The sequence below is a fragment of the Bufo bufo genome, chromosome 1, assembly GCF_905171765.1.
Source record: "Bufo bufo chromosome 1, aBufBuf1.1, whole genome shotgun sequence".
NCBI classification, from domain to species: domain Eukaryota; kingdom Metazoa; phylum Chordata; class Amphibia; order Anura; family Bufonidae; genus Bufo; species Bufo bufo.
Genome location: NC_053389.1, coordinates 713,395,057 through 713,417,558, shown reverse-complemented (window position 1 = coordinate 713,417,558; position 22,502 = coordinate 713,395,057). Strand labels below are relative to the sequence as shown.

The window sequence follows — 22,502 nt, the reverse complement described above, 5'->3', positions numbered from 1 at the left end:
TATATTCTCTGTCCTGGGGAATGCTATGCTCCCATTGCTGCCTGTACATGCGTCTCACTATGGCCCTCACTAGGTCCTCTCAGGACTCCCTGGCAATCTGTGGTGTGGACTGCACAGTTCACCTGCAGCCTCTGTCGCTATCGGTAAACCAGCCTCGGAATCTCATATTCTGGCTTTCAGTCAAGTCTGTGGCCTTCTAATAGAGCCAGAGCTCCTTGAACCTGCTCATTCAGCAGCTTCTACTGTCTCACATGGCACACATGTACCTATCTCCCCTGGATCCTGGCTTCTTCCAGGTTGCTGTATACATCTCACACATCTCCATCTGCTGGCTTGGGGGTAATCCTGTGACATTACAAGCTGAATTTAAAGAGAATGTGGGTTATGCAGCAAGACAATGACCCTAAGCACAAACAGGTAAACCATTCTACCAAAGAATGGTTAAAAAATAATAAAGGTAAAGTTTTGGAATAAAAAAAACTCACTGAAAAAAGTGGCCTAAACGGGTGAAAATGCTCCAAACCCATACACTGTAGCGTGTCTATAACCGGGGGAGAAATTCCTCCGCATGGGGTCCGCAGACAACAGCAATCCCCAGCAAAAAATGCGTACAATCGAGGATGCCGAGGGCGGACCGCATGCCTCCATAGTGGCATATCACCAATGCACTGTGAGGTAGGATAAAGCTGTGGGTGCGGCTCACAGCTTTATCCTACCTCACAGTGCATTGGTGATACCACTATGGAGGCATGTGAGAGTCTGGCTGTGAGCTTGTTTCTAGCACTGATTGAGACCCTGTTCACACCCCACGGGCAGTTAAGGGGTAGAACCCCATGCGTGCTGAGACACCGTGACATGGTGCATGAGGGGCTCCGATATGTTCCTGACTGGAACATATTGGCAAAGTTCTCAGCTTTTAACATCGGCCTGAGGAATTAGCTAGTATTGTCAGTTGCGTAAAGTTTTGGAATGGCCAAGTCAAAGTCCTGACCTTTATCCAATAGAAATGTTGTGGAAAGACCTGAAGAGATCAGTTCATCAGAGGAAACCCACCAACATAACACAGTTCAAATTGTTTTATACGGAGGAATGGACTAAAATTTCTCCAAGCCAATGTGCAGAACTAATCAACAAGGTTCACATACTTTTGCCACTCACAGACATAAAAATAGATAATTTTCCTCAATTAATGAAAGTCTAATATTTTTAACTGTTTTGTGGTAGCAAACCGACCTTCTGATGTGTCCTTATAGTTCTGAAGGCGAGTGAGCCGGCTCGAGGTCATGACACAGAGACACATACAAGATGTGTTCCTCGTAATGCCCTTTTTTCTATTGTAATGAGCAGTACACGTATTAATACACACACAAATGCAATAAAAGTGTCCTAGTGTCAGGGCCGGTACAAGGCAGGGGCCGAAGGAGCGGGTGCCCTGGGCGCTACCATTTGCGGACAGGAGGGGGGCGCAGGTGAAGTGCCAGCCACGGCCCCCCCTACATCATGCTGTGCCCCTCCTGTGCCCCCCCAACTAAAATGACCCCCCCCCCCCCCCAAGTGAGCAGCCGCCGCCGGGCACAGGGAGATGAGCGCTTCCATTGCGCTCATCTCCATTGTAAACGATAGGCTGCAGGCAGGCACCGAAGTGGAGGAGAGGCCCCGCCCCCTAATTACTCCTGTTTACCTTTCTAAAGCTAAAGGACCTTTGATGATGTCATCACAGGTCCTGTAATGGAACTGCACAGTGTAAAGTGTAGTTCCCAGGTTAGAACAGTGCATCTGCCAGGACCTGTGATGACATCATCTTCAACATCACAGGTCCTGCAGAATCTAGCAAAGGAACTGCACCAAAAATGGTGTAGTTCCTAGGTTTCAAAGGTACATCTGCCAGGACCTGTGATGACATCATCACAGGTCCTTCAACCCCTAACAGCAAGTATTAAAAGTTCACAAGCAGCTCTGTATTGATCCATACAGACTGGAATGGAGAGGTAAGAGGAGGTCCTCCACTTTTCATCATTTACCCCCCCCCCCCCTCCATGCCCTGTTTTTACTCATTGCTCACTCATGTATACTACTTCAGACAGTTACCACTACCTCATGTACCTCACAGTGACTATAATGCATAACTGACCACATATTTCTATAAACACTGCATCTACAGTATTATACCTTCTATGTGTCACATCAATACACTGCTCTGTATATATATATATATATATATACACACACATACATGCACACACACTGCATATATTACACAGTATTATACATGCAATATGTACAGATATATAGTATATACCGCAGTGCACTGATATGTGAGGTATGAGGTATAATAGATGCTGTGTGTACAGATATCAGTACACTTCTGTATATACTATATATGTGAGGTACGAGGTATAATAGATGCAGTGTGTACAGATATATAGTATATACAGCAGTGTACTGATATGTGAGGTACGAGGTGTCAATACACTGCTGTATTTACTATATACCTGTACACACTGCATCTATTATACCTCGTACCTCACATATTACACTACTGTATATACTGTATACACTGCATATATTATACCCCGTACCTCACATATCAGTACACTGCTGTATATACTATATACCTGTACACACTGCATCTATTATACCCTGTACCTCACATATCAGAACACTAGGGAATATACTATATACCTGTACACACTGCATCTATTATACCGCGTACCTCACATAACTGTACACTGCTGTATATAATATACATCTGCATCTATTATACCTCTTTTGTGTGCCAGGGCTGTTTTGTAATCCCATTCCGGCCCTGATGGCATAAATTATAAAACGCAGCAGCAAGAATAGTTCATGGAACAAAGGGAGGGGCTATAAAAGGGGAATGGGGGCCCAATTTAGATTCCTGCTATGGGGCCCAGTGATTTTTATGTACGCCCCTGGCTGCAGGCACTAGGCCGGCAGCCTATCAGAGGCCGGCGCAATGACGTCATCGTGCCGCCTGAGCCTTACATTACAGCGTGGGACACAGGAAGAGGCTGCATCGCATCGCTGACTCTTAGGTAAGTATATGTGTTTTTTTTTTTTTTTTTTTTACAATAGTGTTACTGGCACATTGGGGGGGGCTTATTACAAAACTGGCACATGATGATGGGGGGGACTTTATACTGGCACATGATGATGGGGGGGAACTTTATAGTGTCTGTGACTTTCAAAGTCCCACAGTCCTTTGTTCTATTGCTTTAAGTATATTCTTGTTTTGAAACAACATTGATTCTTTCTTAAAAACGGGGGGGGGGGGGGGGGGGGGGCGCAGTTTGCCATCTTCGCCCTGGGCACCAAATGGCCTTGTCCCAGCCCTGCCTAGTGTAGACAAGCTTTGAGTTACTATGTTTGGTTTGAGATAAGAAAATGAATGGTAAGCATTAATGGATTAAGGGCCCACTGTGGTATTCCTGCCTTCCAAGGCTAAATCCCCCTCCTATCTAAGTGCAGGTTATACATAGATATAAAATGAATACATATACCAAATGGACGCCTTTATGCTTTCCCTCACAGTTTGATTTGGTTATCTTTATCTACTTTTAGGACTTGTGTGAACATCTGATGCAGTTTCAGGTCAAATTTATGCAGAAATATAGAAAATTCTGAACGGTTCACAAACTTTAAAGCACCACTGTAAAGGACAGATAGCATTGTTTTACAGCCATCATTACTTTTACCGTAAGAATGGCAAAATGTATTTTGTCTTCCCATAGATACTTGGCATGGCTGTAGGCAAAGCAATCAAAAAATCTTCCCCAGACTGTTGAATGGTATGAATGCTTTCCCTGCTTTTACACTAAGCATTTTTGAAGTAGCAATCTAAGTACAGATTTCAAATGTGGAAGAATTTCAGAGGTTCCTCAGTGGTGATAAGTTCGAGACATTTTGACATATAGCAATGACTTCCATTCTCTGTATGAACTTAAATGGGGTATTCCAGGATTTAACTATTTATGGCCTATCATCAGAACAGGCCATCAATATCTTACTACTGGGTATCTGAAAACTCAAACCCTTGACAATCAGCTATTTCAGAGTAGATCCGATAGTGGAAGTCCGCACTGGAACTACATGGCTTTGCCTGTTGTTTAGTGGACAAAGCTGGTAACTGCATTGCTGCTCCGATCCACTTCAATAGGATCAGCACTGCAGTTACTAGCTCCTTCCACTACATAATGGATGAAGCTGTAGTTCCAGTGCTGGAGCCCCTGTCAATCACCTGTTTAAGAGTAGCTAGGATAGGCCATCAATATTAAAATTGGAATACTCCTTTTAAGGTGGCCATATAAATGAGATGAATGTTCAGGAATATTCTTCTGATGCCTGGACACACACTGCAGAATGCCAATTTTTTTTGGTACACTGCCCACATCCCATGTTTGAAGAGTGGTGGAATAGCAACCTGTTAAAAAATAAGTTTAAATACCATTAGGGTGACCATCCTGATGGTTGCATAGCATTGCATTGCTTTAGAAAGAAGTGCTACACCCCATGCCTGGATGCTTAAGTACAAGTCAGCTAGAGAAGCATAGTGTAAGTAAGACTACTTACCTACTTGGTCTATCAACTAACTGTGCATCTGTGAAACCAGTAACATCTGTGAAAGTGCATTTTGTGTACCAACTGCCAGTGCACTGCATGCTAAGAACTGTCCTGATGTGTTTTCTTTGGATTCTTCAATAAAGAACTGTTCTACTGTGCGTTGCCTCCTCATTGCTTCCTGCACCATAACATTGAAAAGTGTTGTCGTCACGAACCGGAACCCTGTCCTGCACCTCAAAACCTTCAACACCAAAGGCACCTTAACCATAATCAGGCAAGAAAACTCCAGATCCAAAGTGTGCCTCAAATGGAAGAAAGATGCGCCATTCAACATTACGGCATGGGCCCAGGGACTGTCAGAACTGTGACTACTACTCCCAATTGGCCTACCATACTCGTGCATGCCCCTGTAGCACGCTGCACAAGGAGAAACCTAGTCCTGGAAACCTTAGTCCCTGAGACTGGAAGAGCTACAAGAGAGAAGCAAAAAAACTGAGAGTCTACCCCTGAAAGGTAGAAAGCCTGAAATTCATACTGAAGGTTTAGAACCCTCAAGACCATGCTGAAGTCAGTAAGGTAGCACAGATTTATGGCAAAGGACTTTACTGCTCTTGGAAAGTGCATATTTCTTCAGCACACACTACACTTTGAGATGGACTGGCCATCTGAATATGAGATCTGCACCCTGCAGCCTGTGTATTGTAGGAAGTATTGATGAGAACAGAAATGCACGTTTGTGATTATTCGGAAAGATTGCTAGCACTTACAGAGAGAGATGCGAGGAGGACTACTACCATCATTGCTACTGCCCATATGCAACTTAAACAAAAAGCCTGCTCTCTAATATACCTCACACATGTGCTATTGCTGCTAAGTGTACTGCAACTCCTGTCATCATTTAGTAAAGGGAAACTAGATTTGTTCCAGACAAACAGGCCTGATCATTGACTCTACCAGGGTGTGCTCCCTGCACAACCCCAGGGAGCATTGGATTGAGGATAGCCACTGTAAACTACCACCACTATCAGTGCCACAACTACCACTTCTCCCGGCTCTCCCCCTGCAGGTCGCTACAAAGCTTTTTCCTGATAAATTGATATTTTTTTAGTCTAATTATCAAATCAATTTACCTTAGTTCCTTGCAATGGCATCAAATTAAAATGTTTTTTTCGTTTCAGGAAGGTTCTTTGGTCTTGGCACCGTTCATAACTGGCAAGCTCCAATGTCTCTAGACACTTCTGCTCATCCTGTGGAAATGGAAAAAACTGAAAATTTTAAATCCATTTTATCAAGAACTGCTGTAGATTCTTAAATATGGTGGAGTAACAGACAAATAAACCCTCGAGTTGGATCCAAACAGGTTTTTCCAGTTTCAGAATCTCTTGTAAAAAGAATACAATAAAACTGGGACACTAACCAAAGGTCCACAGGTTAAAGGGATTGTCTTATTTCAGCAAACAGCATTTATCATGTAGATAAAGTTAACACAAAGCACTTACTAATATATTGTTATAGTCTGTAAGCACGGCCACCGCTGATGGATTGCAGGGAGGTCATAACCATGGAAACAAGCAGTGTATAATGTGATGAAAAATGAATACAGCCAAAAAACGAGGCAATATGGACAATCACAATAAATTAGTAAGTGCCTTGTGTTAACTCTCTCTACATGATAAATGCAGTCTGCTGAAGGGAGACAACCGCTTTAATGCTTTGGGACTGAAAGTCTATTCACAATGATAAGACTGAGTTCACATCTGCGCTGTAAATTCCATTTTCTATGCCTTTCAGCATGATACACAGTTTTTTTTCCTTAGCCTAAATTAGATTTATAAGATTTTTGTGTATACAGTGAGAGTAAGATTTTTTAAAAATATCTGGTAAATATGCCAGATAGATCTCATGAGGTCACTCTGATGTAGCGACTCTGTCCATGCTGATTGGACATTGTCAGATTTGCCCCCTTTGACACTGGCGGTGGAAACTGTCCAGTTGGCCATTTATTCATTAGTTAACATACTGAGCAAAAGTAAAGCCACTGATTGTAGGGGAACAGAGAATACTGGGTATATCTGGGTATTTCGTTACAGTGCCTTGGGGCATTAAACTGGACCATTGTACTGGAAGAAGCAAAGCCTGGATACTACTCTGCATCTTAAGATAATGGTTTGCATCAAAAGGGGCAAAAGTTTTTTTTTTTTTTGCCTTCCTCTGGATCAACTTGCAGGATAACAGGCCGAACTGGATGGACAGATGTCTTTTTTCAGCCTTATAGACTATATTACTATGTAAACAAACATGGGTATTAAAGTGTTACTTAGATAATCATAGAGCTCACTCATGGTATCCAACATATATTAAAATAATAAGATCCACCAACAGCAGCAATCTTGCTTGTTGAGTTTCACAAGCGGCAAAGGGACATCTTAATTGCTTGGACAGTAAGAGAAGCTTGTCACTTCTCTTGACTTGTCTATTTTAGTAAGTACTACATTTCCCAAGTAAAACAATTCTGGAGCTTCTTTTCATAACTCTGTGTTGTGCCATTAATTGCCAGCAGTCTGCAATAAAAGTCCATCTGAGTTGTGGGTGTGCCTTTGTGCTGCCAGTGTCAGACTGTGCAGGGACACACACCCCACTGGTGTCACCCAGCTGGACCTTTATTGATGACAGGTCCTCTTGAAATTAAACGAATCTAAATATTTCACATTTGTTAGAGGTGTACCAATTTACCAAAATTTAAATGTGGATCCAGCCAAAGTACAATTTCTTGCACCATATTTTAATGGCAATCACGTTTTTTGTGATAGAAATGGCCTCAGCAGAAATGGAAGTTAATCTTTTGCAGTACTTCATGAATAGCATAATTTGACATTTTTGCATGAAGGTTTAGCCCACATTCATGAGAGATGATCCAAAACGTAAGTGAATGTAGAAGATCTAGTAAAGGCCATGCAGAAAAGGCCCTAAATTTGCGACTTCTGTTCAAACATTCATTAAAATCCTAAAATTTTGGCTACCTGCAGCCAGCGCCAGTTTACTTCATATGCTTTTATACTATTAAGGCCTCATGCACACGACCGTATTTTTTTGCGGTCCGCAAAACGGGGTTCCGTTTTTCCGTGATCCGTGACCGTTTTTTCGTCCGTGGGTCTTCCTTGATTTTTGGAGGATCCACGGACATGGAAAAAAAAAGTCGTTTTGGTGTCCGCCTGGCCGTGCGGAGCCAAACAGATCCGTCCTGAATTACAATGCAAGTCAATGGGGACGGATCCGTTTGACGTTGACACAATATGGTACAATTTCAAACGGATCCGTCCCCCATTGACTTTCAATGTAAAGTCAGGAGTTAATATACCATCGGATCTGAGTTTTCTCCAATCCGATGGTATATTTTAACTTGAAGCGTCCCCATCACCATGGGAACGCCTCTATGTTAGAATATACCGTCGGATTTGAGTTACATCGTGAAACTCAAATCCAACAGTATATTCTAACACAGAGGCGTTCCCATGGTGATGGGGACGCTTCAGGTTAGAATATACTAAAAGAACTGTGTACATGACTGCCCCCTGCTGCCTGGAAGGTGCTGCCAGGCAGCAGGGGGCAGCCTTCCCCCCTGTAGTTAACACATTGGTGGCCAGTGTGGCCGCCCCCCCCTCCCTCCCCTGTAGTTAACTCATTGGTGGCCAGTGCGGCCGGCCCCCCTCCCTCCCCTGTAGTTAACTCGTTGGTGGCCAGTGGGCCCCCCCTCCCTCCCCTGTAGTTAACTCATTGGTGGCCAGTGGGCCTTCTCCCCTCCCTCCCCCTCCTAATTAAAATCTCCCCCCTATCATTGGTGGCAGCGGAGTGTACCGATCGGAGTCCCAGTTTAATCGCTGGGGCTCCGATCGGTAACCATGGCAACCAGGACGCTACTGCAGTCCCGGTTGCCATGGTTACTTAGCAATTTGTAGAACCATTATACTTACCTGCGAGCTGCGATGTCTGCGTCCGGCTGGGAGCTCCTCCTACTGGTAAGTGACAGGTCATGTCACTTACCAGTAGGAGGAGCTCCCGGCCGGATGCAGACATCGCAGCTCGCAGGTAAGTATAATGGTTCTACAAATTGCTAAGTAACCATGGCAACCGGGACTGCAGTAGCGTCCTGGTTGCCATGGTTACCGATCGGAGCCCCAGCGATTAAACTGGGACTCCGATCGGTACACTCCGCTGCCACCAATGATAGGGGGGAGATTTTAATTTGGAGGGGGAGGGAGGGGAGAAGGCCCACTGGCCACCAACGAGTTAACTACAGGGGAGGGAGGGGGGGGGCCCACTGGCCACCAACGAGTTAACTACAGGGGAGGGAGGGGGGGGGCCCACTGGCCACCAACGAGTTAACTACAGGGGAGGGAGGGGGGGCCCACTGGCCACCAATGAGTTAACTACAGGGGAGGGAGGGGGGCCCACTGGCCACCAATGAGTTAACTACAGGGGAGGGGGGGGGCCGACCGCACTGGCCACCAATGAGTTAACTACAGGGGAGGGAGGGGGGTCCACTGGCCACCAATGAGTTAACTACAGGGGAGGGAGGGGGGCCCACTGGCCACCAATGAGTTAACTACAGGGGAGGGAGGGGGGGGGGGGGCGGCCGCACTGGCCACCAATGTGTTAACTACAGGTGGGGGGCTGCCCCCTGCTGCCTGGCAGCACCTGCCAGGCAGCAGGGGGCAGTCATGTACACAGTTCTTTTAGTATATTCTAACCTGAAGCGTCCCCATCACCATGGGAACGCCTCTGTGTTAGAATATACTGTCGGTTCTGAGTTTTCACAAAGTGAAAACTCAGCTATGAAAAAGCTTTTATGCAGACGGATCTTCGGATCCGTCTGTATAAAAACTAACCTACGGCCACGGATCACGGACACGGATGCCAATCCTGTGTGCATCCGTGTTCTTTCACGGACCCATTGACTTGAATGGGTCCGTGAACTGTTGTCCGTCAAAAAAATAGGACAGGTCATATTTTTTTGACGTACAGGATACACGGATCACGTTCTCGGCTGCAAATCGGTGCATTTTCCGATTTTTCCACGGACCCATTGAAAGTCAATGGGTCCGCGAAAAAAAACGGAAAACGGCACAACGGCCACGGATGCACACAACGGTCGTGTGCATGAGGCCTAAACATGATAGTAAATCCATTGACAGTAATCCTAAGTGATGCAACGAGGCAGAATTTTACCATTTAGCAGCACAACAGTGTAAAATAGCGCAAGGGATTTCCAGATCTTTAACAGAAAATAGAGCTTCAACTCCTAAATAGATAAATATCTATTATACAATTAATCATGGAATTGGGAATTCATTCTTCTTTAAAAAAAAAAAAGGAAATATCTAATTAAAAGTGCTATAACTGGATAATGAAGACTATATTTATGCCCATAATGACACATTTTGTAAATGGCGTTCAGGGAGATATCAGAGTTTTCAGTAAGAAGCAGTTTTGTGAATACACACTGCAAAAACCACAAACCCCTCAGCCATTTGCCGGTGACACCAGTGACCCTCCCCCTGTCCAGTGGTTGTCATTTCCTGCCGTAAAAAATATGGATGACATCCATTTGACGTCCGGGTTGCATAAAAAAAAAATTTGCGGACCCATTGTAACAATGCAAAATGGACAAGAATAGGAAATGTTCTATCTTTTTTGCGGAGATGCGGAACGGACATACGGATGAGGACAGCACACAAAAAATGCGGATCGGATGCAGAGCAAAAATACGGTCGTGTGAATGAGGCCTAAAGATGTTTTTGTCTTAGATGTCTAATGTGCATGATTGCAGAAGAAGGACTTTTATTCCCCCTTGACCCCTTCCCACCCCATAGCATTTGATTGACGGCCTTTGGTATACTTTCGGGTGTGATTCCATCCTCACATCTGGCATATTTGCCATTTGATCACATTTCTGGTGCCTGCTCATTGCTCTTCACTGCAGTGTTCCTGTTTTCTAAGGCCTCTTTCACACCGGCGTTCCGGGAATATGTGCGGGTGCGTTGCGGGAACACCCACGATTTTTCCGCGTGAGTGCAAAACATTGTAATGCGTTTTGCACTCGCGTGAGAAAAATCACGCATGTTTGGTACCCAAACCCGAACTTCTTCACAGAAGTTCGGGCTTGGGTTAGGTGTAGATGTTATTATTTTCCCTTATAACATGGTTATAAGGGAAAATAATAGCATTCTGAATACAGAATGCTTAGTAGGTGATCAATTGAGGGTTAAAAAAAAATAAAAAAATTAACTCACCTTCTCCTCTTGTTCGCGTAGTTCCCGGTCTCTTCTTTACTTCTTTAATAATGAGCTGTGGGCTAAAGGACCTTTGGTGACGTCAGATCACATGCTCCAATCACATGGTCCATCACCGTGGTGATGGACCATGTGATTTGGAGCATGTGTTCTGACGTCACCACAGGTCCTAGCCGGTAGTTCATTATTAAAGAAGTAAAGAAGAGACCGGGAACTACGCGAACAAGAGGAGAAGGTGAGTTAATTTTTTTATTTTTTTTAACCCCTCCAGCTCTATTGTACTATGCATTCTGTATTCAGAATGCTATTATTTTCCCTTATATCCATGTTATAAGGGAAAATAATACAGTGAATAGACTGTCACCTAGCAACCATGCGTGAAAATCACACCGCATCCGCACTTGCTTGGGGATGCTCTGCGATTTTCACGCAACCCCATTCATTTCTATGGGGCCTGCGTTGCGTGAAAAACGCAGAATATAGAGCATGCTGCGATTTTCACTCAACGCACAAGTGATGCGTGAAAATCACCGCTCATGTGAACAGCCCCATAGAAATGAATGGGTCGGTATTTAGTGCGGGTGCAATGCGTTCACCTTACGCATCGCATCTGCGCGGAATTTTCGCCCGTGTGAAAGGGGCCTAAGAGTGATTTAGATGCACGGCAATGTTCTGTGGGGCACTCGCACATGTGAGTCTGAGCCTGCGCATTGACCTGCTGAAGACAAGTACACTGCAGCGCGGAACAATGCGCAGGCGCCAGGAACATGATCATACGGCACATGTACGAGATGTAAGGATGGAATTGCACCCTTAAAGTATGCCAAAGGCCGTCAATCAAATGCTAAGGGACGGGAAGAGGGCTTCAATACCCTCATTTACAAACGGCCTCTGGGGGAATAAAAGTCCGTTTTCTGCGATCATGCACATCAGACATCTAAGGCAAAAACAGCTTTAGAAACATTATGACAACATCTTTAAGGTATGGCTCATTTTGTAGCTGACAAGTTCCCTTTAAAGCAATGCTGTATATAGTGAGTAATATATTCAGAGAGAAAGGAAATTCGAATTCATTGTGGTTTTCCTGCACCTTATCAGCACTCTGGGTATATGCTGACACCGCTGCAGAAGTGTCTGTGTCTAAATGGAAGCCTGCATTCTGTTGATGGACTTTTATGGCTACAGCCAATAATTTGGTTTTCTTATCACAGCCCTGCTCCGTTGTGGGATCACCCATCATAATATTCTTACTTGCAGTTATTTAATATACAAGCAGAAATAAAAAACTTGTAGAAAAGACAGTTTCATTTTCCAGGATGTCCTGTACAGGTCAAATTCATGCCCTCCATCCAAACGTTTCCTTCCTTTCCTGTAACTTGGATCTTCTATTTCATGTCCCAGCAGCTTTTTTTTGTGTCAGGTTTGCTCCTACTATAGGTATACGTCGTAGTAGAGAACTTACAGATTCCACTGGTCATGTGCTACCAAGGTTGTAGTATGGACTAAATGATGTGTTAAATATTGCATCAATTTTTTTGTGCCATTTTCTTCTTATTTTTGGTGGACCTTATAGGTCTTTGACTTTTTTTTAATGCAGAATGCTGTAGGTAAGACTTTTTTCAGGCAAAAAAAAAAACATGAACATAAAGGTCTGTGTAGAATGTGTAACCAAAAAAGAGCCACCAAAATTTTTTTTTTTGTTAAAAAGCATACATTTTGTGGTATTGTTTTAGAAGTCTATGAAAAAAAACTGCCTAAAAAAAGAATGTATGAAAGAAGCTGGGGTCATGATTTTATTGCAGTCATAGCACAGTGATGAATGAAATGAATCTGTATAGACATGTCATTGACGTAAGATGGTTCCACCAGGTTTCCATTTTTTGCTTGGTACAATGGCACAGAAGACCAGGCTGGTCTGTATCAGGGACGATGGATACCTCATGGAATGGAACCATGATGCGATATACAGTATATATGTATATATATATATATATATATATACACATAGTAGGCACACCCAAATGTTAAATTTTTTCTTTTGCATTCGTTAGACCTGGGAGTAGTGCACCCCTATTCCATATCAGCAATAAACGGTGAGCCACCAATTTTCTTTTTCCTCTATATATGGACAGAAGTTGAATTCTTTAGTCACTCTTTTCGAGTTATGATAATATTTGAACTTTTTTACCTCATTGTCTAAAACCAGGAGCTGAGTTTGCAGAATCTGGATGTAGCGATCTTTCCACAGACCCAGCAGCCCACTGCTTTTCTTCAGCCAGCCAGCCTTGTGGATCACTTTAGATTCCTGGGGAGAAACGCTGCTTCCCTTGACACCCTTAAAGAAGAGCATACGCACATATATGTTAGATTTACATGAAAGAAAAAGCAGATCTCACAGATACATACCATATGATATAACGTGGCTGCTGTCCTAGATCATTTTAATTTTAGTAATCAGGAAATTAATCAGGAAATTAACCAGGAGGCACCTGGACTTGGAAATTTGGAAGAATGGCAAATCCAAGTGTGGCCTGGTTTTTACCGGTAAATCACAAGCATTATCCGCGTCAGGCTGTCGCACCCTACATGTTGAAAATAACAGGTAGAATCCTTTAAAAATGGTCTTCACGGAACACATAGCTGAGGACATCACCTTCTTTTAATGAGCACAATCTCCTGGGACCCCTTACAGCCAGCTAATATCACTGGTGAAACCACTCAGTGCTGTATTATTTCCCCTGCAACAATGGGAAAAAGCATTGCATGGTAACCAGTAATGTCAATGGACATCTGCACAGTTTGGGTACCGGTTTTTCAGCGTGGATTTCCATGTGGAGAAACCGCAGTGTAATACAGTACCAGTAAAGTGAATGGGATTAGACAAATCTCATATACACTTTCCTTATTTTTTTCCATGTGGAAAATGACCTGCATTGCAGATTTCGAAATTCCCAGCATGTCAGTTCTTTTTTAGAATTTTTTGTTCAGATTTCACCATTTTCAGTGCAAGGGTAAGATCTGCGGAAAATCGGCATCAAAAATGCAACAAAATCCGCAAGTAACACATACAGTTCTTGGTGCGGATTTCATGCGGAAACTCACAGAAAGCTTAAGGCTGGGTTCAGACCTGAGCGTTTTACAGCGCGTTCAAACGCGCTGTAAAACGCTCAACACATGAAAACCAATGCTTCCCTATGGCCCTGGTTCTCACTTGAGCGTTTTACAGCGCGTTTGAACGCGCTGAAAAACGCCCTACGCTCAAACAAGTTCTTGAGCTTCTTTGGGGCGTTTTGACGCGAGTTTGTGGCCATAGGACACTGCAGTCAATCACACAAACGCGCATAAAAACGCGCGACAAAAACGCATATCAAATACGCTCAGGTCTGAACCCATCCTTAAGGGCTTCTGTCACCCCACTAAACAGTTTTTTTTTTTTTGGGTTACTTATAATCCCTATGATGCGATTTATGCATACATACTGTAATTAATCATTTTGGTTCAGCAGATTCTGTTAAAAACGTACTTTTAAAATATGCAAATTACCTTGCTACCAGCAAGTAGGGCGGCTACTTGCTGGTAGCAGCCGCATCCTCCTATCCTAAAGACGCCCCACATGTTGATTGACAGGGCCAGCGGACGGGATCTTTCTCTGCTGGCCCTGTTTGCATTCAGAATCTGGCGCCTGCGCCGTACCTGTCTTCAGTCGGCGCAGGCGCACTAAGAGGAGGACGCCCGCTCGGCCGCTCTTTCCTCAATACGCCTGCGCCGGGTATAGATGTGACGTCTTCGGCGCAGGCGCATTCAGGATGGAGCGGCCGAGCAAGCGTCCGCCTCTCAGTGCGCCTGCGCCGACTGAATACCGTTACGGCACAGGCGCGAGATCTTAATAGCAAACAGGGCCAGCAGAGAAAGATTCCGTTCCCTGGCCCTGTCAAGCAACATGCGGAGGGGGCGTCTTTACACTGCGTGCAGAATTATTAGGCAAATGAGTATTTTGACCACATCATCCTCTTTATGCATGTTGTCTTACTCCAAGCTGTATAGGCTCGAAAGCCTACTACCAATTAAGCATATTAGGTGATGTGCATCTCTGTAATGAGAAGGGGTGTGGTCTAATGACATCAACACCCTATATTAGGTGTGCATAATTATTAGGCAACTTCCTTTCCTTTGGCAAAATGGGTCAAAAGAAGGAGTTGACAGGCTCAGAAAAGTCAAAAATAGTGAGATATCTTGCAGAGGGATGCAGCACTCTTAAAATTGCAAAGCTTCTGAAGCGTGATCATCGAACAATCAAGCGTTTCATTCAAAATAGTCAACAGGGTCGCAAGAAGCGTGTGGAAAAACCAAGACGCAAAATAACTGCCCATGAACTGAGAAAAGTCAAGCGTGCAGCTGCCAAGATGCCACTTGCCACCAGTTTGGCCATATTTCAGAGCTGCAACATCACTGGAGTGCCCAAAAGCACAAGGTGTGCAATACTCAGAGACATGGCCAAGGTAAGAAAGGCTGAAAGACGACCACCACTGAACAAGACACACAAGCTGAAACGTCAAGACTGGGCCAAGAAATATCTCAAGACTGATTTTTCGAAGGTTTTATGGACTGATGAAATGAGAGTGAGTCTTGATGGGCCCGTGGCTGGATTGGTAAAGGGCAGAGAGCTCCAGTCCGACTCAGACGCCAGCAAGGTGGAGGTGGAGTACTGGTTTGGGCTGGTATCATCAAAGATGAGCTTGTGGGGCATTTCGGGTTGAGGATGGAGTCAAGCTCAACTCCCAGTCCTACTGCCAGTTTCTGGAAGACACCTTCTTCAAGCAGTGGTACAGGAAGAAGTCTGCATCCTTCAAGAAAAACATGATTTTCATGCAGGACAATGCTCCATCACACGCGTCCAAGTACTCCACAGCGTGGCTGGCAAGAAAGGGTATAAAAGAAGAAAATCTAATGACATGGCCTCCTTGTTCATCTGATCTGAACCCTATTGAGAACCTGTGGTCCATCATCAAATGTGAGATTTACAAGGAGGGAAAACAGTACACCTCTCTGAACAGTGTCTGGGAGGCTGTGGTTGCTGCTGCACGCAATGTTGATGGTGAACAGATCAAAACACTGACAGAATCCATGGATGGCAGGCTTTTGAGTGTCCTTGCAAAGAAAGGTGTCTATATTGGTCACTGATTTGTTTTTGTTTTGTTTTTGAATGTCAGAAATGTATATTTGTGAATGTTGAGATGTTATATTGGTTTTTACTGGTAAAAATAAATAATTGAAATGGGTATATATTTGTTTTTTGCTAAGTTTCCTAATAATTATGCACAGTAATAGTCACCTGCACACACAGATATCCCCCTAAAATAGCTAAAACTAAAAACAAACTAAAAACTACTTCCAAAAATATTCAGCTTTGATATTAATGAGTTTTTTGGGTTCATTGAGAACATGGTTGTTGTTCAATAATAAAATTAATCCTCAAAAATACAATTTGCCTAATAATTCTGCACTCCCTGTAGGATAGGAGGATGCGGCTGCTACCAGCAAGTAGCCGCCCTACTTGCTGGTAGCAAGGTAATTTGCATATTTTAAAAGTACGTTTTTAACAGAATCTGCTGAACCAAAATGATTAATTACAGTATTTATGCATAAATCGCAGTATAGGGATTTATAAGTAACAAAAAAACAGTTTAGTGGGGTGACAGAAGCCCTTTAATAATCCTCCAGAGACTCTCTAGTGACACTCTATGTTTTTGAAGTGTTCTATGTCCCTTTCTAAAAATATCCCAAAATCATGCAGTTTTCACATTGGCCACTAGGCCTAAAATATGTCAAGACTGAGGGCAGACACCCTGGCCATAGACACAGTAGACAGGAGGGGACTTCAATGACTTCTATGAGAGAGTTTAATAGGCATGCCCTCTGACCTGTGCAGAAATCAGGAGGGTGTATATACAGTTGCAAGAAAAAGTGTGAACCCTTTGGAATTATATGGATTTCTGCACAAATTGGTCATAAAATGTGATCTGATCCTCATCTAAGTCACAACAATAGACAATCACAGTCTGCTTAAACTAATAACACACAAAGAATTAAATGTTACCATGTTTTTATTGAACACATCATGTAAACATTCACAGTGCAATGCAGAAAAAGTATGTGAACCCCTAGACTAATGACATCTCCAAGAGCTAATTGGAGTGAGGTGTCAGCCAACTGGAGTCCAATCTATGAGATGAGATTGGAGGTGTTGGTTACAGCTGCCCTGCCCTATAAAAAAAACACACCCGTTCTGGGTTTGCTTTTCACAAGAAGCGTTGCCTGATGTGAATGATGCCTTGCACAAAAGAGCTCTCAGAAGACCTACGATTAAGAATTGTTGACTTGCATAAAGTTGAAAAGGGTTATAAAAGTATCTCCAAAAGCCTTGCTGTTCATCAGTCCACTGTAAGACAAATTGTCTATACATGGAGAAATTTCAGCACTGCTGCTACTCTCCCTAGGAGTGGCCGTCCTGTAAAGATGACTGCAAGAGCACAGCGCAGACTGCTCAATGAGGTGAAGAAGAATCCTAGAGTGTCAGCTAAAGACTTACAAAAATCTCTGGCATATGCTAACATCCCTGTTAGCGAATCTACGATACGTAAAACACTAAACAAGAATGGATTTAATGGGAGGATACCACAGAGGAAGCCACTGCTGTCCAAAAAAAAACATTGCTGCACGTTTACAGTTTGCACAAGAGCACCTGGATGTTCCACAGCAGTACTGGCAAAATATTCTGTGGACAGATGAAACCAAAGTTGAGTTGTTTGGAAGAAACACACAACACTATGTGTGGAGAAAAAGAGGTACAGCACAGCAACATCAAAACCTCATCCCAACTGTGAAGTATGGTGGTGGGGGCATCATGGTTTGGGGCTGCTTTGCTGCATCAGGGCATGGACGGATTGCTATCATCGAAGGAAAAATGAATTCCCAAATTTATTCTCTAATTTAGACATTTTGCAGGAGAATTTAAGGCCATCTGTCCACCAGCTGAAGCTCAACAGATGATGGGTGTTGCAACAGGACAACGACCCAAAGCATAGAAGTAAATCAACAACAGAATGGCTTAAACAGAAGAAAATACGCCTTCTGGAGTGGCCCAGTCAGAGTCCTGACCTCAACCCGATTGAGATGCTGTGGCATGACCTCAAGAAATCGATTCACACCAGACATCCCAAGAATATTGCTGAACTGAAACAGTTCTGCAAAGAGGAATGGTCAAGAATTACTCCTGACCGTTGTGCACGTCTGATCTGCAACTACAGGAAACGTTTGGTTGAAGTTATTGCTGCCAAAGGAGGTTCAACCAGTTATTAAATCCAAGGGTTCACATACTTTTTCCACCTGCACTGTGAATGTTTACATGGTGTGTTCAATAAAAACATGGTAACATTTAATTCTTTGTGTGTTATTAGTTTAATCAGGCTGTGATTGTCTATTGTTGTGACTTAGATGAAGATCAGATCACATTTTATGACCAATTTGTGCAGAAATCCATATCATTCCAAAGGGTTCACATACTTTTTCTTGCAACTGTACTATAAGCTGTGACTTAATCTATTGTAAATGGTTGATCCTGTGTTACTGTATTTATACAGAGTTGATAGTGTAGTACCCCAGAGGGGGCACTACTTTTCCTACACCTAGCTACTGTCTCTAATGGCTAGCAGATAATTTTATTTGTATTAATAATTCCAGGTCCGCTGATACTGTGCCTTAATAATATTGTTATGCAACTGTTATTACATATAATGTGCCTGGTTGTCCAGCAGGTGACAGTGTATCTGGCAGAGAGTACCTTTAGATAAAATGGAACTTACCATTCCATTCTCACCACTTTTTGGGCAGAAGTCTTTCAGGGGTAGCAGCTCGTAGAGCACCCCAATTCCTTGCAGTTTATAGACTGAGTATTACGAGGGGGTCAACGACCAAAGTCATCCCATTCAAAGTTTTCAAAACTGCTAGAAAGTCCAGTAACCAGACTGAAGCCAGAGATTAGCTCAGCAGAGAAAGAAAAAGAAAAGTATTCAAATTCACCTGCCTGTTTCCCCTTAGCCTGCTGAAGCCAAGAGAAAGATCAAGCATTGTTTGGATGACACAAGGTTATTGCAAGTTTATTTAAGTAAAACTATTGAACTTCACCAAGTCTGTACTGTACGTATTTCACCAACTGCAGCTTTCTTTGTTGCTGCGGAGCCTAACCCTGGGGAGCAACAGTATCCAAGTAGGAGCACCATGACAGAAACTATTAGGGCCACAACACACAACTCGGCATTATTAATACAGGACCTCCTTATACTAAATAATATAAAATTTGTTCAGTAGTCCAGGTACAGTAAAGGTTCGGATAGCTCTGGCTGGGTATAGCCAATTGTGTCTCAGTGGAAGTTTTTAAGTGGAAAGACAGCTTATATCACTATTTACCTAGGTACTCTGACCCTGTAGACACTAGTTTTATGAGTGGGGAGCACCTCAAGTGGCTGTCGTCGGAGCACCCGCTCTAAAAAGAGTGACCCCCAGCCTGCTGGAACCTTGGACCTGTGCTAAATTACTGTGTTGCTTACTAGACCCTCATATCCCCACTGCGTTTCGCCGGGTCCTCCGGCTCATCAGGGAGCAGCGTCACGGGTAGTTGCAGTACAGAATGGTAGTGGCCATACCACTCGGCATTCCTACACACTGGGACCCCGATCGGCCTTTTGGGGGCGGCACTTTGCAATAGCTGTCATTGTAATCCTTCCTGTGGTGATAATGCGATGACTGCTGAAATGTGATCTGCACAGAAAAGGAAACTTCAACATATTATTTGATCTAGTGGCCAATGCGAAAAATCACCAAACAAAATATAGGCGTATGTTTAACATAAAAATGCACTTTAAACAATAGGTCATTTTTCTTTTGACACATTCCCTTTCAGCTTTTTGCTGAAGTTTTCATTAGGAAAAAGAAACCATAACCTATGATGCTATCTTCATATATATTTCTCCATGGGGGGCTTGTGTTCTCAGCTGCAGTGCTTCCTGCTGCTCTAGAATGGATTTAACCCCTCAAGCAAGCACACAGTTGTGTATGTGAAGGTTACACACATCAGGGATATTACTGAAATTGTAGGTTACAAGTTGCAGAGTTTAATACTGTTTGTTTGAGAAGATGATGGGGGAAATTACCAGGTTAAGAGAGACAAAGGGAAAATCACATAGAGGAAGTCAGGCAAACAATGAGATAGAGCCAGAAATAGCAGTGAGGAATGGCTGCATAGATAAGCCACTGGGAGAAATGTCATCTACACATGGAAAGTGCCATCAGTCTTTTCTGTGGCTAAACTCCAGACCTGTATAAAAATCCGATTTGATGCTACAGTGCATTAAAATACATCTGTCAGCATGATTCCTGTTTGGTGCTTATATGGGGCATTTTGGCCTCTATATAAAATGGAGAAAAAAAATGTTTCTCCTGGGAACAAGGGACTGTATATTAAGACTGACACTAGTCCTAAACTCAGGGGTCGACTGGCCTAAAGTGGAACAGGTGAATTCCTCAGTGGACCCCTCAGTAAGGGTGGAGCTCCTAGTCCCCCATCGCCTATATAATGGCACATGGCACAATAGGGTGACGGTGCTACATGCGAATAGGCAGCTTACAGAATCTTAACCAGACTATGTGTCAATATCAAAAATTAGGTGGATTATTTAAGAAACGACCCAGTTTTATTTTTTTTACTATAGATGCATTGGGTGGCGGAGAAAATTTCTAGGCACAGAGGCACGCCAACCAGTATCCTCTTTCTCCAGAGGCGTGCCTTCTTGATGCCACTGCAGGGACCCCCATAATCATTCATCTTCATCATCCGTGTGCTGCAGTGTGAGCATTTGCATGTAGCTGTACAGTTGGCCCCCAGAACGAATTTTACCAGGTGGGCCCTAGGCACCCCAGTCCGACACTGCTTAAAATTGGCCAAATCTATTAAATGTGGAGTATTTGGGCTCTCTGAAAGACAGAACAAGAAACCTGACGCTCTCCGCTGTGATTGGACCACGGCACAGCCATGGAGAAGGAGACGCCCATTGAGAAACCCTGGCGTCTCCTCCTCCCTGTATTGATGCTCAGGATTAACACACTGAGCGGGAAAACTGCGGTGGGCACAGCAGGGTGTAGGAGCGATATTTAAAAAAAAAAAACAGGCAGGGTGGCAGCATCAGCGGGGGGTATCCTGCAAGTAAAGGTATTTATCTAAACTAAAAAAAAAAAAAGGTCCTCTTTAAATTGACCTGGCCATTTTGTTAAATCTTGCACTGAACGGCTCCAGCTCTGGAACTGTTCAATACACACCCCAAGCCAATGTATCCTGATAGTCACGGGGTCCCAGCTCCTCCTGCTGATGATTTACATATTTTACTGCAATCAGCAGCCGGAGGGAGATGGGGGCCGGAACCTCGTGAATATCAGGACCCACTGGCATACACTTTGTATTAAAGAGCTCCAGCACTAGAGCCGTTCAATACAAGATTTTAGCAAAAATGGCCAAATAAAGAAAGTGACCCAGCATTTTGCTACAGTTATCTGTCACTGCTTTATGCCGCCTTTTTTGTTAGGGTAGCAAAAAACTGCCGACAGTCCCTTTAAAGGGTACTAAACCTAAATCATACTTTATTCTGGGTGGAGCCATTTTAGGCCTGGGAGAGGCAATGTGTATCACTCATTTTTTTCATGTATTGCCACTTCTGAGAGCCCGCAGATACATTTAGAAAGGTACATGATAATTATATTAGCAGCTTTATTTATAGACTGCACACGGTGGCTCAGTGGTTAGCTCTGGTGCCTTGCAGCGCTGGGGTCCTAGGTTTCAATCCAACCAAGGACAACATCTGCATGCAGTTTGGATGTTCTCCCCGTGTTTGTGTGGGCTTCCTCCCACACTCCAAAGACATACTGATAGGGAACGTAGATTGTGAGCCCCCATTGGGGACAGGGGCCGGAAAGCGCTGCGGAATATGTCAGCGCTATATAAGTGCATAAAATAAATAAAAAATTTGCTCACTTGGTTATAGCCATGTTTTTTCTAATAATGACTCTTCATTTAGGATTGTAATAAAGGTCAATGGAGTCTCCATACTGGGACCCCAAATACAAATAGCAGCTCAAGGAAACTGGGACTAGGAACCGCTCATTCTCAATATTAGGTGGGTCCCAGCAATGTGATATTTGCAAGATGAACTGCTGAAAAATAAAGATGTTTCAGAAGGTTTCAGTGTCACTCATTTCTCAGAAGGCTTCTTTATTTATCCTCCCACTTCCTCCCAGATTGTTTTTCACTTCTGTAACCCAATGGGTCTCGTATTGGATCACTGCAAAGAGCATTTATAGAATTCCTATGCTACTATTTGTTAAGAGGAACTGTAGCAATATTTTTAGTTACCATTTTGCAACATTTCTGCTTTTGTCTTCTGTGGAAAATGTCAAGGTAAACTAAGTCAAGAAATGCAGGAAAAGAAATAAAAAAGATCTTGGCTTGGCACAATCCATAGTTCGTGTCCGTGAAAAATACCCCCCTGAAAATATAATATAAGGTTATAAAGTTTGTATAAACAG

At 43.5% G+C, this 22,502-nt stretch overlaps 1 protein-coding gene across 2 annotated transcripts in view; it reads right to left on the bottom strand.

The window, feature by feature from the left end:
* Nucleotides 1-22,502, bottom strand: part of PLEKHO2 (pleckstrin homology domain containing O2) — a 47,615-nt gene that overhangs the window by 10,743 nt on the left and 14,370 nt on the right. Inside the window, exons 1-3 of one of the 2 annotated variants that reach the window (XM_040414257.1) lie at nucleotides 21,952-22,078; nucleotides 13,060-13,206; nucleotides 5,712-5,828 (exon numbers count right to left, since the gene is read on the bottom strand). In XM_040414257.1, the coding sequence (XP_040270191.1) occupies nucleotides 5,712-5,732 (21 nt within the window). In that variant the 5' untranslated portion in view covers nucleotides 5,733-5,828; nucleotides 13,060-13,206; nucleotides 21,952-22,078. Of the gene's footprint in view, nucleotides 1-5,711; nucleotides 5,829-13,059; nucleotides 13,207-21,951; nucleotides 22,079-22,502 lie in introns of those variants that run through there. The other variant, XM_040414256.1, reaches the window with a different exon arrangement.